The sequence below is a fragment of the Caretta caretta genome, chromosome 5, assembly GCF_965140235.1.
Source record: "Caretta caretta isolate rCarCar2 chromosome 5, rCarCar1.hap1, whole genome shotgun sequence".
NCBI lineage: Eukaryota > Metazoa > Chordata > Testudines > Cheloniidae > Caretta > Caretta caretta.
The window spans coordinates 113817517-113831914 of NC_134210.1; the positions used below are offsets into that span (position 1 = coordinate 113817517).

At 41.3% G+C, this 14398-nt stretch overlaps 1 protein-coding gene across 2 annotated transcripts in view; it reads left to right on the forward strand.

The window, feature by feature from the left end:
* FOCAD (focadhesin) overlaps positions 1-14398 on the forward strand; it is a 200530-nt gene that overhangs the window by 2351 nt on the left and 183781 nt on the right. For both annotated transcript variants that reach the window (XM_048849366.2, XM_048849367.2), the window contains exons 2-3: positions 10419-10508; positions 13678-13752. In XM_048849366.2, coding sequence (XP_048705323.2) covers positions 10452-10508; positions 13678-13752 — 132 coding nt within the window. In that variant the 5' untranslated portion in view covers positions 10419-10451. The remainder of the gene's footprint in view (positions 1-10418; positions 10509-13677; positions 13753-14398) is intronic.

Sequence of the window (14398 nt, forward strand, 5' to 3'; positions counted from 1 at the left end):
GCCCTTGGCCACCCCTAGGATTGGGGATCAGTAAGAATGCTCTAAAGCCACCTTTGTGCTCCGCACTCTCCCCGCCCCCACCAGCTGGCCAAGTGTTTCCCTAGCATGTCTAAGGGTTGGATTTTTGGAGTGTGATAGTGTGACTGACACTAGTTCAGCTGTGAGGTATGGCCCTATACCAAGGGAAATCAATTATTTTTTGTCAAGGTCCAGATTTCTTGGACAAGATACAGTCAAGGTCCAAACTCAAGAGAAAATAATACAGAAATAATAACAATAATGATAATAAGTAAAAAAATAAAGATTTCGTGGTCCATTCAAAAGCATCTGATGGTCTGGATTTGGCCCGTGGTCCGCTTAATGACTACCCCTTCCCTATACTGTTAATGGCTAATGGAATGCTGCTTTAGCTCAACAAAGCATGATTCATTTTTTAACTGTGTAAAATGATTTTATTCTGCCTATATTGGTAATTAAAGGGATACTGTAAATTTACGAATCTTATTTATAACAAGAATGGGTTCACTTTTTCAAGAATCACCTGAGATCACTATAACTGCAAAGGATTAGGAAAGAGTCGTTTCTCTAATTTTTCTATTATGTTTATTTTGTGCATTTGATAACATGTAGTGTGTACAGTCATTTTCCCTGGTTTTCTTCGTGTGTGTGTGTTTTGGGGGGGTTGAGATGTGGTCTTGCTCACAGGAACAGAAGATACAATCACATTTTCCCATTTTTGAAATTTTTTCTAGGATCACAAATAGGCTGGAAGAACTCAGGTGCCTATGTAGTATCCAAAACTACTTTAAACTAATTTATTTTTAGATTGACTACTTTTCAGGTTGATGGTTTTGTCAGTGACTCAGTGGAACAAATCATTGTCATTATTGTAGAGTAGACCTATAACTTCTTTGGAAGTAGGGTGACCAGATGTCCCGATTTTATAGGGACAATCACGATATAGGGGGTTTTGTCTTTTATAGGCCCCTATTATCCCCCCATCCTGATTTTTCACACTTGCTGTCTGGTCACCCTATTTGGAAGTCAAATTGGACTTCCTGTTGCTTAAAGAATGCAGGACTGAACCTTTAAGAAACAAAGACCTTGATTCTGATTTCATTCAAATGCTCCCAGTAAGTAGAAAGCAGTATGAGGAGGAGTATAGGAACTACTTTGGAATGATCCAAATAGAATGTTTTCTGTGATGTCATTTAGTCTGGTTTAACTTACATACTGTGGTGGTTTTTTTACTTATTTTTCTGCAAACTGTCACAATACAAGTCCTAGGTCTGGATGGCAGAACTGTCCTTTCTGTTAGAATTGACCTAGTCTTGGCCATCCCTCACAGCTTTACCAATTTGTTGATGTATTATGTATCAGGATACTTCTCATGCAAGTTGGCGTTGTTAGGAAAAACAAATAGAGGAGTCTTTCCTATAGCTTGTGTTCTTTATTTATCCTTTGCTCTTGTGAGTTTTCTTTTTATTCTGCTCTTTAGCTGCTTGATTGGTGAAGAGGCACTTTACACACATCAGACTAGGAAAAATCTTATTGTCCAGTAGCTGAGGACAAACAAAAACCCAGTCAGGACAATTGAAATTTAATTACTTACTGCTAACAAGGCAGGCTGCTGACCTACCACTTAGGAGGCTTGAGGGTGTATTTAGTGCCCCATGTGTCCAAACTGAGACAAACAATTTTGGGTCTAAACTTCTTTCCCTGCTTTTATTTAGTAAATGAATGCCAATTATTTAAAATTACCTAGTATTATAATAGTATTGGGAAGGGGAATAATTGTCTTCCTGTGAAAAATATGATGGCACTTTTGCTTCTATTTTCTGGAAGAAAAGCATGGGGGGAAAATAACTTCCAGCTCAGTCTGAATTTTTATTGGGAGTGAAAAGAAAAGGAGTACTTGTGGCACCTTAGAGACTAACCAATTTATTTGAGCATAAGCTTTCGTGAGCTACAGCTCACTTCATCGGATGCATACTGTGGAAACTGCAGAAGACATTATATACACAGAGACCATGAAACAATACCTCCTCCCACCCCACTCTCCTGCTGGTAATAGCTTATCTAAAGTGATCACTCTCCTTACAATAAGAAAAGGAGTACTTGTGGCATCTTAGAGACTAACCAATTTATTTGAGCATGAGCTTTCGTGAGCTACAGCTCACTTCATCGGATGCATACCGTGGAAACTGCAGAAGACATTATATACACACAGACACCATGAAACAATACCTCCTCCCGCCCCACTGTCCTGCTGGTAATAGCTTATCTAAAGTGATCATCAAGTTGGGCCATTTCCAGCACAAATCCAGGTTTTCTCACCCTCCCCCCCCCCCCAACTCACTCTCCTGCTGGTAATTAATTACCAGTGAGTTTGTGTGCGGGGGGGGGGGGGCGAAGGGTGAGAAAACCTGGATTTGTGCTGGAAATGGCCCAACTTGATGATCACTTTAGATAAGCTATTACCAGCAGGACAGTGGGGCGGGAGGAGGTATTGTTTCATGGTGTCTGTGTGTATATAATGTCTTCTGCAGTTTCCACGGTATGCATCCGATGAAGTGAGCTGTAGCTCACGAAAGCTCATGCTCAAATAAATTGGTTAGTCTCTAAGATGCCACAAGTACTCCTTTTCTTATTGTAAGGAGAGTGATCACTTTAGATAAGCTATTACCAGCAGGAGAGTGGGTTGGGAGGAGGTATTGTTTCATGGTCTCTGTGTATATAATGTCTTCTGCAGTTTCCACAGTATGCATCCGATGAAGTGAGCTGTAGCTCACGAAAGCTTATGCTGAAATAAATTGGTTAGTCTCTAAGGTGCCACAAGTACTCCTTTTCTTTTTGCGAATACAGACTAACACGGCTGTTACTCTGAAACCTACTGGGAGTGAGGTGGATTTGTTTTAAAGGACTACTGCTCTATTTTCTTTGGCATTTTATAAAATATTACCTATGCAAGAGTTCAGCATCTGATGTGGTAGGATAGTAAATTACATAGCATTCATGGCATTTTAAAGATTGAAACAACTTGATCATTTCTTATTTGTTTGAGGCCAAATCCTCCCCCCAGTGCACAGTCTGAGAACCTGGAATGTGTGTTAGGGCAGAGGTTCTTGAACTGTGTTTCATAGTGGTTTGCAAAGCACTTGTTGGTTCATAGAAACCTGACGGCTCACATGGTGCTGGCTCTCTAGCTGTGTTCTAATGTGGAAACAAGGAAAAATATATTAAATACTTTTCTAATGTTACTTGTCCATATAAGCAATTGCTATAGTTGCCATGTGGCTGTTACATTATTGGGAAAGGGGGAGGAAGTGCTCCGTATGCTCCAAAAGGGGAGGGGAGTTAGTCTATGAGTCAATCTTTCTGTGGAATAAGGTACATGCTATGAAAATGCTGATGAATCCCTGTGCTAAAGTGATGTGTGAGTGGGAGGAAATCCTTTCCCTAGGCCATGCAGTGGCAGTGCAACTGTTCTGTAGCTTGAGAGTTGCCATCACGCCCTGGCTGCAGTATGCCCTCTTGACTAGCAGGTGAGTATGCAAAATAACTCTGATGCACATAGTTGCTGCTTAACCACAAAGTACCTTGGGGTTCCCAGTTGGAATAAGGGACAACATTGGCTTTGGCATCATAGAATAAGGCAGTGTTTGGGACAGTACAGTGTATTTTAGTGGCTGCATTTTTAAAATTATGTCAACAAATGGCTTTGAATTAAGTATTAAACTAAGGTTGTTTTGTAAACTGAAGTAGAAACACAACAAACATTGGTTCTTTTGACTTCTTTCTGATTGGCTCAGTTTTGACTCAACAGGTGCAATTTTCATGAAGTCAGTGCAGTTGGATAAGAAAATGACTGAAATGAAAACATACTTGAACTCAGCCTTGTGAATGGTAGCACAATTTCTTTTTCTCTTTTTTGCACACTAAGGGAAGGGACTTACAAGGACACTGTATATTTTTTCATGTTCATTGGCCCCTTGAGGTCAATGGTTTAGTTTGAATGACTGCAGTATTGGTAGATGACTTATTTTTAAGCAAAAAGCGCATAGTAATGTTAGTGATCTATACGCAGAAGGAAAGTATGTGTGTATTGTATAAATTCCAGTATGAGGTCACCTACCTTTAGAAGTTAAACTGCTCGAAGCTCTGCTTCTGTTCCTAGACTTTGCCTTCACTCTCCATCCTTCTGTCTCACATTGCATAGGCCCCAGAGAGGTCCATCAAATGATTGTCACAATGTTTCCACCATATGTGGCATTATCTGTACATGGGAAGACCAGAAATGGAATAAATTAACATACTGAAAGTCAGGATGTGAATGGGTTGGCTGCATGATTGGAGGTTTGCCTGCATAAGGCTGTGCTTAGGCTCTCCTTTTAATGGGCCTTAACTTCAGTGACTGTTGTCTGAAACCTCTTCCACTCAACCTTCCCATGAGAGTAAAAGTTTAATAGAACTTCAGTAATGCTGTCTATAATACGTATTTAAACCAGTGTTAGGCCTGTAAATGTAAATAATGCTCCAGTCAGTTTAGTGTTCTGGGGATTAATAGTCTTCGTTCTGATGCACTTTGCATGGATGGGCAAATGTGAAAACATACTGCTGTGTGTTTGGAGAATATGAAGCTTTCCTCAAAACTGAATAGCCGTACATACGTGGCTAAGGGGAAAATAGTCAAAGCACAAATGGGACTTGAGCATATATCTAGATGCCCTTTGTGCCTTTGAAAAATCTCTCTTTGAGAATTTCTGACTGGAATATTTTATTTTACTTTTTCTATTTATAATACTATATTTAAGCTTTGCCAAAAAATGTTTCATCCTTACTATCAGATATTTCTATTTCTGGTATTTTTTTTAAGAGAAGAGCTCTTTTGCGCCTCTTTAAGTGCTTTGCTGAATTGGAAGGGACTTAAAGCGAAGCATGTGTTTGTGCTTTGCTGAAATGAGATCTACATAGATGGCACTCATCTTTTCAAGTTATTACTGAACAGACGCTCTTAGCATCTTGCATAGGGGACTCTATTTCAGATGGGTTATAAGTCAGATTGACCATTTCTACTTTTTGAAAATTTTTTGCAAGTTTAGGAGTGACAGATTGCTTTCATAACCAAATTCCAGGTGGAGAAGATAAACGCATATTTAGGAGACCAAAATGTAGTTTCTATCAGATATGAGATTGTTCCAATTCATCTGCACGATGAGTAGTTTTACTACGTGGTATTACACTGATCCTGCTTTCTGTCTCAGAGGAGGCTGCCTTTCAGTTGTAGGGAGTTGATTGCTGTATTTGTGCAACGCAAGGTATCATTGAAATTTAAGGTAGTATTGTACTGTAATCTGGGTGCAGCTGCAGCAAAGTTTCTTTGATCTAGTTCAGTGGTGGGCAAACTGTGGCTCCTGGGGCACACATGAGCCATCAGGGTAATCTGCTGGCAGGCCGCGAGACAGTTTGTTTACATTAGCACAGCCGCCCACAGCTCTCAGTGGCCGCGGTTTGCCATTCCTGGACAATGGGAGCTGCGGGAAGCAGCGCCGGCCGCAGGGACATGCTGGCCGCCACTTCCCGCAGCTCCCATTGACTGGGAAAGGCGAACCACGGCCATTGGGAGCTGTGGGCGGCCATGCCAATGTAAACAAACTGTCTTGCGGCCCGCCAGCAGATTACCCTGTTTGTTTACATTGGCACGGCCGCTCGCAGCTCCCAGTGGCCGTGGTTCACCATTCCCAGTCAATGGGAGCTGCGGGAAGTGGCGGCCAGTATGTCCCTGCGGCCCGCGCTGCTTCCCGCAGCTCCCATTGTCCAGGAATGGCAAACCGCGGCCACTGAGAGGTTATTCACCACTGATCTAGTGGCTTGCTAGAACAAACTTCAAAACTGAATTAATGGAAGTATCTGTCCGTAACTGGAAAGAATGTTGCTTTCTACTTCATTCTAGTGTGGCGTTCAATTATCCCCTTGCATCGCTATTTGTATTCTGATAGTGCCCAGAATGTGCAAAGCACTGTTTACAGACACACATGAATAAGGAATCTGGGTCTCAGTGAGTTTATATTCAGGTCTAATTCCCTGATTCTGAAAAGCACTTAAGTGCATGCTTACATTTCACCTTTACTGCTGTAAAAGTTAATGCAGAGTGCATGAGGGGGAAATATTGCTGCCCTTGTTCTCATGACTCCCATTGAAGATGATGGATGAGCAATTTGACCTAAAATGTATAAATACTTGCCTAGTTCATACGTTGTACATTTAATGTCACTGATAGATTCACAAAATACTTACTACAGTGGAAGACATACTACGTTGGAGGGTTATTGTAGAAAAGGCAATAGTTGCTTACGTCAAATAATAGACTTCTGGTTTATCTATAAACTGGGACATCTGATTCCAGTTGTGTGTAGAAGATTCAACACTTTTAATGATCCTGTATTGTTACTTCTTTTTAACGTGAATAATAAAAAGTAGCTCACTGACAAGTTGTAGTCAGAAATGAATCTGTCTGCAAGACTAGTTCCTCTGTTGATCTGCCGTATGAATGAATATCTGCTTTGTGCAATAAAATAAAATGTATTTTTATACAATAGGGATTTAATACTGGAAACGCTGATCTAAATAGTCCTTACTCTCACAATAGTTCCATTGAAGTTAATGAATTACTCTTGTGAGTAAGTTTGTAGAAATGTAACTCTCAAATACTGGGAGACATGACCCTGATTTAGCTAACGGGGTTTGCGTTAATTGAGGTTGTAACAATTATCCTGTGATTGGTGGATGTGATTCTCCTTCTATTGTGAGTTGTACCGTAAGACATAACAGGCGCCAGGGCCTGATTCTGCTCCAGTCAAAATCAGTAGAGAAATTCTCATAGATTTCAGTAGAGGCAGGAATGGGCCATCCATGTGTCGTGAAGCACAGATCTGAAACATGTGCATATATATATTTTTTTGTATGAGTGCTTTTGCACATGTAGAATTATTTTTTAAAATTTCAGTGCACACTAGATTTTTTTTTTTAATCTGTTCCTGTGTTACAAAGGACATATTATTAAACTGGATCCAAACTTATTGCTTGATATTTATACTGTTCACACTTCATTTTGAATGGTGAGCCAAGGCAAGTCAGATTCTAATTATTTTCAAGTTCTGGTTCTTGTGCACTGGCACAATGTTGCTATTGTGTTTGGGAGCTCAACCTGGCTTGGTCCATTCGAAAAACAAATCAAAATTATTTTTTAAGATATAAACAATTTCTTAAGAATATTTTATACATTTTTAAAACAAAATCTAAATGTGTCTGTCTTAGGTGAGAAATTATTTGAATTGTTTTTTCTTTTTAAATGTAAAAGGATGCTGTGAATAAATAGCCTATAGTTGGAGGATTCAGAAAACAAATGTTCAAATAGCCATAAGTAACTATTCAATTTGGTTCATTCTGAGATGTCCCTTTTTGAAATCAACAGTGCATGGATTGATGATCCTGCAGCCAAACTTGTTATTTAAAGAAACGTTTGACCTTATGTTGTACTGTTGGGGCACTACATCTTGACTTTAGTAAAGTTTTTGATATTGTCTCGCATGACCTTCTCATAAACAAACTAGGGAAATGCAACCTAGATGGAGCTACTAAAAGGTGGGTGCAAAATTGTTTGGAAAACCATTCCCCAGAGAGTAGTTATCAGTGGTTCACAGTCATATTGGAAGGGCATAAGAGTGGGGTCCTGTAGGGGTCAGTTCTGGGTCCGGTTCTGTTCAATATCTTCATCAGTGATTCAGATAATGGTATGGAGAATACACTTACAAAGTTTGCGGACGATACCAAGCTGGGAGGGGTTGCAAGTGCTTTGGAGGATAGGATTAAAATTCAAAATGATCTGGACAAACTGGAGAACTGGTCTGAAGTAAATAGGATGAAATTCAATAAGGACAAATGCAAAGTACTCCACTTAGGAAGGAACAATCAGTTCCACACATACAAAATGGAAAATAACTGGCTAGGAAGGAGTACTGCGGAAAGGGATCTGGGTGTCATAGTGGACCACAAGCTAAATATGAGTCAACAGTGTCACACTGTTGCGCAAAAAAAAAAAAAAAAGCGAACATCTTTGGGATGTATTAGCAGGACTGTTGTAAGCAAGACATGAGAAGTAATTCTTCCGCTTTAGTCTGTGCTGATTAGCCCTCAACTGGAGTATTGTGTCCAGTTCTGGGCTCCACATTTCAGGAAATATGTGGACAAATTGGAGAAAGTCCAGAGAAGAGCAACAAAAATGATTAAAGGTCTAGAAAACATGACCTATGAGGGAAGATTGAAAAAATTGCATTTGTTTAGTCTGGAAAAGAGACGACAGAAGCTACGTCTACACTAGAAACTTCAAAGTGCTCCCATGGCAGCACTTTGAAGTGTGAGTGTGGTCACGTGTGAGCACTGGGAGAGAGGTCTCCCAGTGCTCCTGGTAATCCACCTCCACGAGGGGAATAGCTCCAAGCGCTGGAAGCGCGGCTCCCAGCACTCAGAGTCAGTCCACACTAGTGCTTTAAAGCATTCAAACTTGCTGCGCTCAGGGGGGTGATTTTTCACAAGTTTGGTGTAACTGTTACCTTCAAAGTATGCAGTGACTGTACGGGGCAGTGTAGACAAAGCCTCATTTTGTTATTTCTGTATCTGCAGCTCGGCAGTGATTATAGTGCTGCATTCTTCTGTTGATTTTTCTAGTGTGCCCCTCCTTTCAGTTACTTTCCCTGCTTGGGGTCCTAAGATCACCAATGGGTTTTATACTCACATTTTGGAAAAAGAATACATTTTTTGGCAGTGTAGGATACTAGATCTCCACCCTTCACATGGGGTATTGTGAAGAAGAATACATTAAAAATTGTGAGGTACAGATACTACAGTAGTGGGAGCCATATAAGTATCTTCGACAGAAATTCACTTCACAGACATGGCCTGATTCTGAGAGTTGCTGAGCAGCTACACTTCTCATTGCAAGAGTGGTAAGTGCTCAGCACTTCTCAGGATCAGGACCTTTGGGGCTTTGCAACATGCAGATGCTTGTGATGATGACACATCAAGGATTAGTCTGCAGGTAACTACATTGTAGTTCATCCAGGGGATAGAGACCTGGGACATCTTGCCTCAGTTACTCACTCTATCCATTCATGTGACCTTGGGATAGTTACTTAACCTTGTGCTGCTTCTTACCTCGTGTCAAATGAATAGAATCCGACCAAGTTCATGGTCCATTTTGGTCAATTTCACGGTCATAGGCTTTTAAAAATCCTCAATCTCATGGTTTGAGATATTTACATGTGAAATTTCACAGTGTTATAACTATGGGGGTCCCAGCCTAAAAGAGGATTGAGCGGTGTGGTGGTGTTGCAAGGCTATTGTAGAAGGGTTGTGGTATTACCACTCTTATTTCTGCACTGCTGCTGATGGAAGTACTGTCTTCAGAGTTGGGCAACCGGAGAGCAGAAGGCAGTGCAGATATGAGGGTTTCATGGTATGGGGGGGTCATTACTTTTTGGGAAGGTGGGACTGGCCTCATGGGGGGCAATGGCAAGGGTGCCGGAACCTTTGTAGAAGTAGGGGGCCACCAGTGCCAGAACTGGGGAGACTGGGAGCCATGCCCCCCTCTTTTTAACATGGGCAGCAGTTTGGGAGCCAGGGGGCGGCATTGTCCCCCCCCCCAACTGCAAGCCTTGGGCAGCTGTGGAGCGGTGCCAGCTGGGGCTGCGCTTTGCAGTGGAGGAGCTGATAACAGTGCCCCCCCACAGCGGTGGTATCCCTAGCTTCTGTTTGCCAGAAGCTAGGAATGAGTGACAGGGGATGGATCACTTTGTGATTACCTGTTCATTCCCTCTGGGGCACCTGGCATTGGCCACTGTTGGAAGACAGGATACTGGGCTAGATGGACCTTTGGTCTGACCTAGTAGGCCGTTCTTATGACCCCTCCTCCCGTGGCTGGGGAATGATGGGGCAGGAAACGTGGCGGGGTTGTGGAGCTGCCTGCAGCTGTGGGAGGTTCCCAGAGGTTGGTTTGAATTAGCCCCATGAGTGGCCCCTGCAGGGGAAGAGGAAATCACATCCCTCCCCAGCCATGCCAGGACTAGCAGCTGGAGTCTGGTGCATGGTAGGAGCCGTGGCTGGGGCGCCCTAGCCCTGCCCCTCCCCAGCAGATTTCACAGGGGAGACCAGTTTTCGCGGGCTCTGATGCATTTTTCACGGTCATGAATTTGTAGGGCCCTACAAATAAACCTACTTATGGTCGATGCTTGTAATCCTAAGTGATCCTTAGATCTTGCTGTCTAAGTGCAATGTAATACATCTTTAGTACTGTTTATTCCTCGTGTGTAATATGCCTTCTTTCCTAGTCCTAAACAGCATATTTTTAATCTGTGTTGCAGAACCTAAATTAATATCATGTGAAAGAACCAGAAATGTCAGACGATATCAAGAAGCGGCTAGAATTTCCTAACACGCTTATTCAGTCACAGGTAATTAACTTTTTAATACTAACCTGGTGAATTGTCACATTCAGAACTTTTCATTTTATACACATACCTTTCCACAAAGCCTTCTGCACCCCTGCAGTAAAGAGACAAAAAGAACATTTCCCCCCTCTGCCATTATAGCTGTAAAATCAAAGCCAGCAGAGCTTTCTCATATAATAAACATTGGCTAATCAGCCTGACTGCACAATCCAAACATCAAACCCATTCACCCACCGCTGCAAAGAGCTCTCATCTTACTTTGCAGAATAGATCAACTGAATATGACAGGAACTCTCCAAGTCTGCAAACTCTAAATGAGGCTGGATGGCATTAACCACCCGACTGCCTTGACAGAGTTTGACCCTTGTGGATGCCTTGTAGCTCTGGAAGTCCTTGGGAATATTTAAGCTACCACCTACTAAAAACAGATCCTTGCTACACACACCTGGCAAGATGGAGCAGCCAGTAAAGAGCAGCTGCACCCATCAGAGAATGGCTGAGGGTGCTGACTGTTGAAAGTTACATTCTGATTGGCTGGCTAAGCCTCTCTTATGATGTCACAGCCATAAACCAACTCACAGCGATAGAGTTGGAATCTCATCACGCAAATAAAAATGTATCCCTATGCCCATTATTTTTAATGGGTCAGAGAAGAATAATAGAATATGGATAAAAATATGTCGTCTCTAAACCTATGATTATTTTTCAGTCATTAAAAAAAAAAAAGAATATATCCATACTGTATTTAGCTGCACAGACCATTAAACCTATAACCAGCTTCCACCTTTCCCTTTGCTTTTCTCTTCTTCCTGCTGCTCTGCCTTAAAAATTGAAATGCCATGCAAAACTCATAATTTTTGTGGCAACCTTCTTCCTCAACAGGACAGGTCACTGTGAATGCAGTCTGTATAACTTGGAGCCTTTGCATTGCTTCCACATTTAGCCCCAGCTACACTGATTTACTAGTAAATCCTGTCTGTCGAAGATGTATGTAGAGCAGTGTGGCTAGATCCTTGTGTTGTGGGAATGGGTGGAGTTTCCAAAAAAGCTGGAGGTAGAAGGAAAGTATTTTTCATCACTGATGAAACCAGATCACTGAGACCGAATGAGAAGTCAAACAGGACCCTGACGCTTTGAACCACTTGATAAACCAGTATCAGATTCCTTCAGGAAAAGGACAGTATCCTGGCTAGTTCTTTGTAGCATGTACTCCTTTGAAACAGTGAGATTTGGCATTCTCTCCTGCTATCCATTGCCGTGGGTGGTTATCTTTTAAGGTCACTAGTTTTGTGTTTGTGCTTTGATTACTCCACTAGCTCCCACTTTGCCCCCCCCCCCCCCCCGAAATCTGCACTCTGGGACAATGTGGCTTACAAAGCTCAGGATAAAGATGTGAGGGCAATGTTCTTGGTCAAGGCGGTTTGCCTGTGAAATGATGTCCCAGAGGAGGCTAGGTTGATCCCAGAGTATTACCACCTTTATTGTACACTGCAAAGCCCTCTATTGATGAAGCTTTCCCACCCTAACCAGAGTGTCTGTAAGGATGGGGTGGTGAATGTATATCTGAAGAACAGCTGCTTATAATCAGGAAAGAGATGAACAGAAGGCTCACTGAAGTCCATCAGGACAGTGTCATGCAGATCTAAGCAGTTAACTAGTGTGGGGCTCTCCATAGAAAATCTTAGATATCTGACTTTTTGCCATTCTCTCTCTTGGTTTACATAATAACTAGACACACAGATAATAACCCATCTATTTTTTTCTTTTTTTGTTAAAACATGTTAAAATACTTAAAACAGTGAATTAATAACCTCCTCCTTGTAATGTTGGATAGAGTGAACTGGTTATAATTTGCGGTTGTGTTTTCTGGAAATGTGAACTGTTAACTAGAAGTATTATTGCTGGTTTACATTTATAAAATCATGGCATGCTATCAACTAGTGTCTGAAGGAAGATGTAATTAAACTATAAAAGAAGGAAGAGGGAGCTTGGAAATGTTTAAAACAATCTGCATTCCTGTTCCTTCATCATTTCTTTACACACTAATGAAATAGACGTGCTATTTTTTCTTTTAGTTGGCATCCCAGTTTTTCCTCTCAGACACGAATGATCTGCCCTAGCCAGTGATAAATAAATTCGGCTGTTCTTTTGGATACAGTAATACTCCTAAGCATCTTTATATTTTTATTGTGAAAGGATCTCTCACAAAGGCTTTCTGTTTCGAGACAGCAACACAAATGAAACAAGAAAGAGCAAAGAATTAGATATGAGCCAAAACTGTGGCTCCAAACACCTGTACATGTGCAGTTGTTTAAAATCTGAGCTGGAATTGAGAATTTCAAGCAGTCTAGGGGACTTCGACACATCTTCCATTAAATTAAAATCTCAGCCCTCTTTCTAAATTTTACTAATGAACCTTATTATTGTAATGGATATAAACAAAATGCCAGATCTGAATAATCCCTGAACTTCGGAGGTTTTTGAAATTCAGATATGAATTTGTTTCATGAGCCCATCTCTACAAAAGATACAACTTAAGTTGAATACAAGGGTTAAAGGTATCTAAGCATACTTGGCTTTAACTACTCTGTGCAGTGTGACTTTTAGAAGCAGTGGGCCTCATTTAGGGCTGGAAGTCAGGAGGCTATGGCCCTGTTCCCAGCTCTGCCACTAATTTGCTGTGTGACTTTGAGCAAGTCACTTAATAGCCCCTTGCCTCAGTTTCCTCACCTGTCTGGGTGGGGGTGTATAATGGTGTGTCTGTAAAACACTTCGAGATCTGTGGACAAACAGAGCTGTATACGTGTCTGTTGTTAGAGCTGATGTTCTAAAGTATCAACAACTTCTGCTTAGGCCTGGTTAGGGTTTACGTCTTAAACATGCAAGTTGTTCCATGTGGACGGACCCTCATGTCTATGCAGAACTCTACTGAGGTTAGTTTCTGATAGGATAATAGTACAAGGTGATATCGCTGGAGTTTGGTGGTTCTATGATATATTTCAACTTCTCTAACAAATTGTTGTTTGGCATCTCTTTTTATCCAGATGTTGCATTAACAAGTTCTTCGGCTGTCCTAGCAGTGCAGCTGCAGCTTTGATCTTGGTCTCCTTTCTAAACAATAGTGCAGAGTGCTTCTTTCGTTGCATATTTTAATTACTTCTGTCTTTTGTAGGCGGTGGGACATCTTATTGCTGCAGTGCTCAAAGAAAATGTTTTAGTCGACAAGATCAGTCAGTCTACTAACCAGGTCTGTATTTGTTTTCAGCTTCTCTCCTACATCAGATTCTAAGCTTTTTCTGTGGTCTCCCATATTCTCTGGTTCATGTTTAATAAAGTTGCAAATACTGTGTTATGCTTCAGAGCATACAGCTGGAGATAGTAAATCTCTGTGATCTGAAGGGTAACTTTTTTTTCCATTTTGAGACCCAGTGGCTAATAGTAACTGACAATAGAGTGATAATGTTTAATTGGCTGCTAGACTCAGGCTGATGACAGTTTTGTATTCTAAAATTTGTGTCACTGCAGACGAGAATTTCATTGATGCTAATGAACTGTTTGTATGTTAAAATCTTGCAAGTTAGATCTCAGAGTTAAAATTGCAGGACATATTTAATTTCAAATCTCTGTAGCTAAATGTGTCCTTTTGTATTAGAAAATTAGGGTTCATATTTCCTTATGAGACAACGTGACTCAAGGCCATAATTTACTTTTCAGTTTGTCCAACCTTTGTTAGTTGAGTGGCGTAGAAAATGCCAGTCATGATGTGTGTCACAGAGCACCATAGGAGAGGGCTCAGGGTTGGCATTTCCTTTTCTCTAAAGGTGACCTGTAAAAGGGGAGAAGGAAGGAATGGTTTTGTGGCTTTGTTTGTTTTTGGATAGATAAAGACCTGA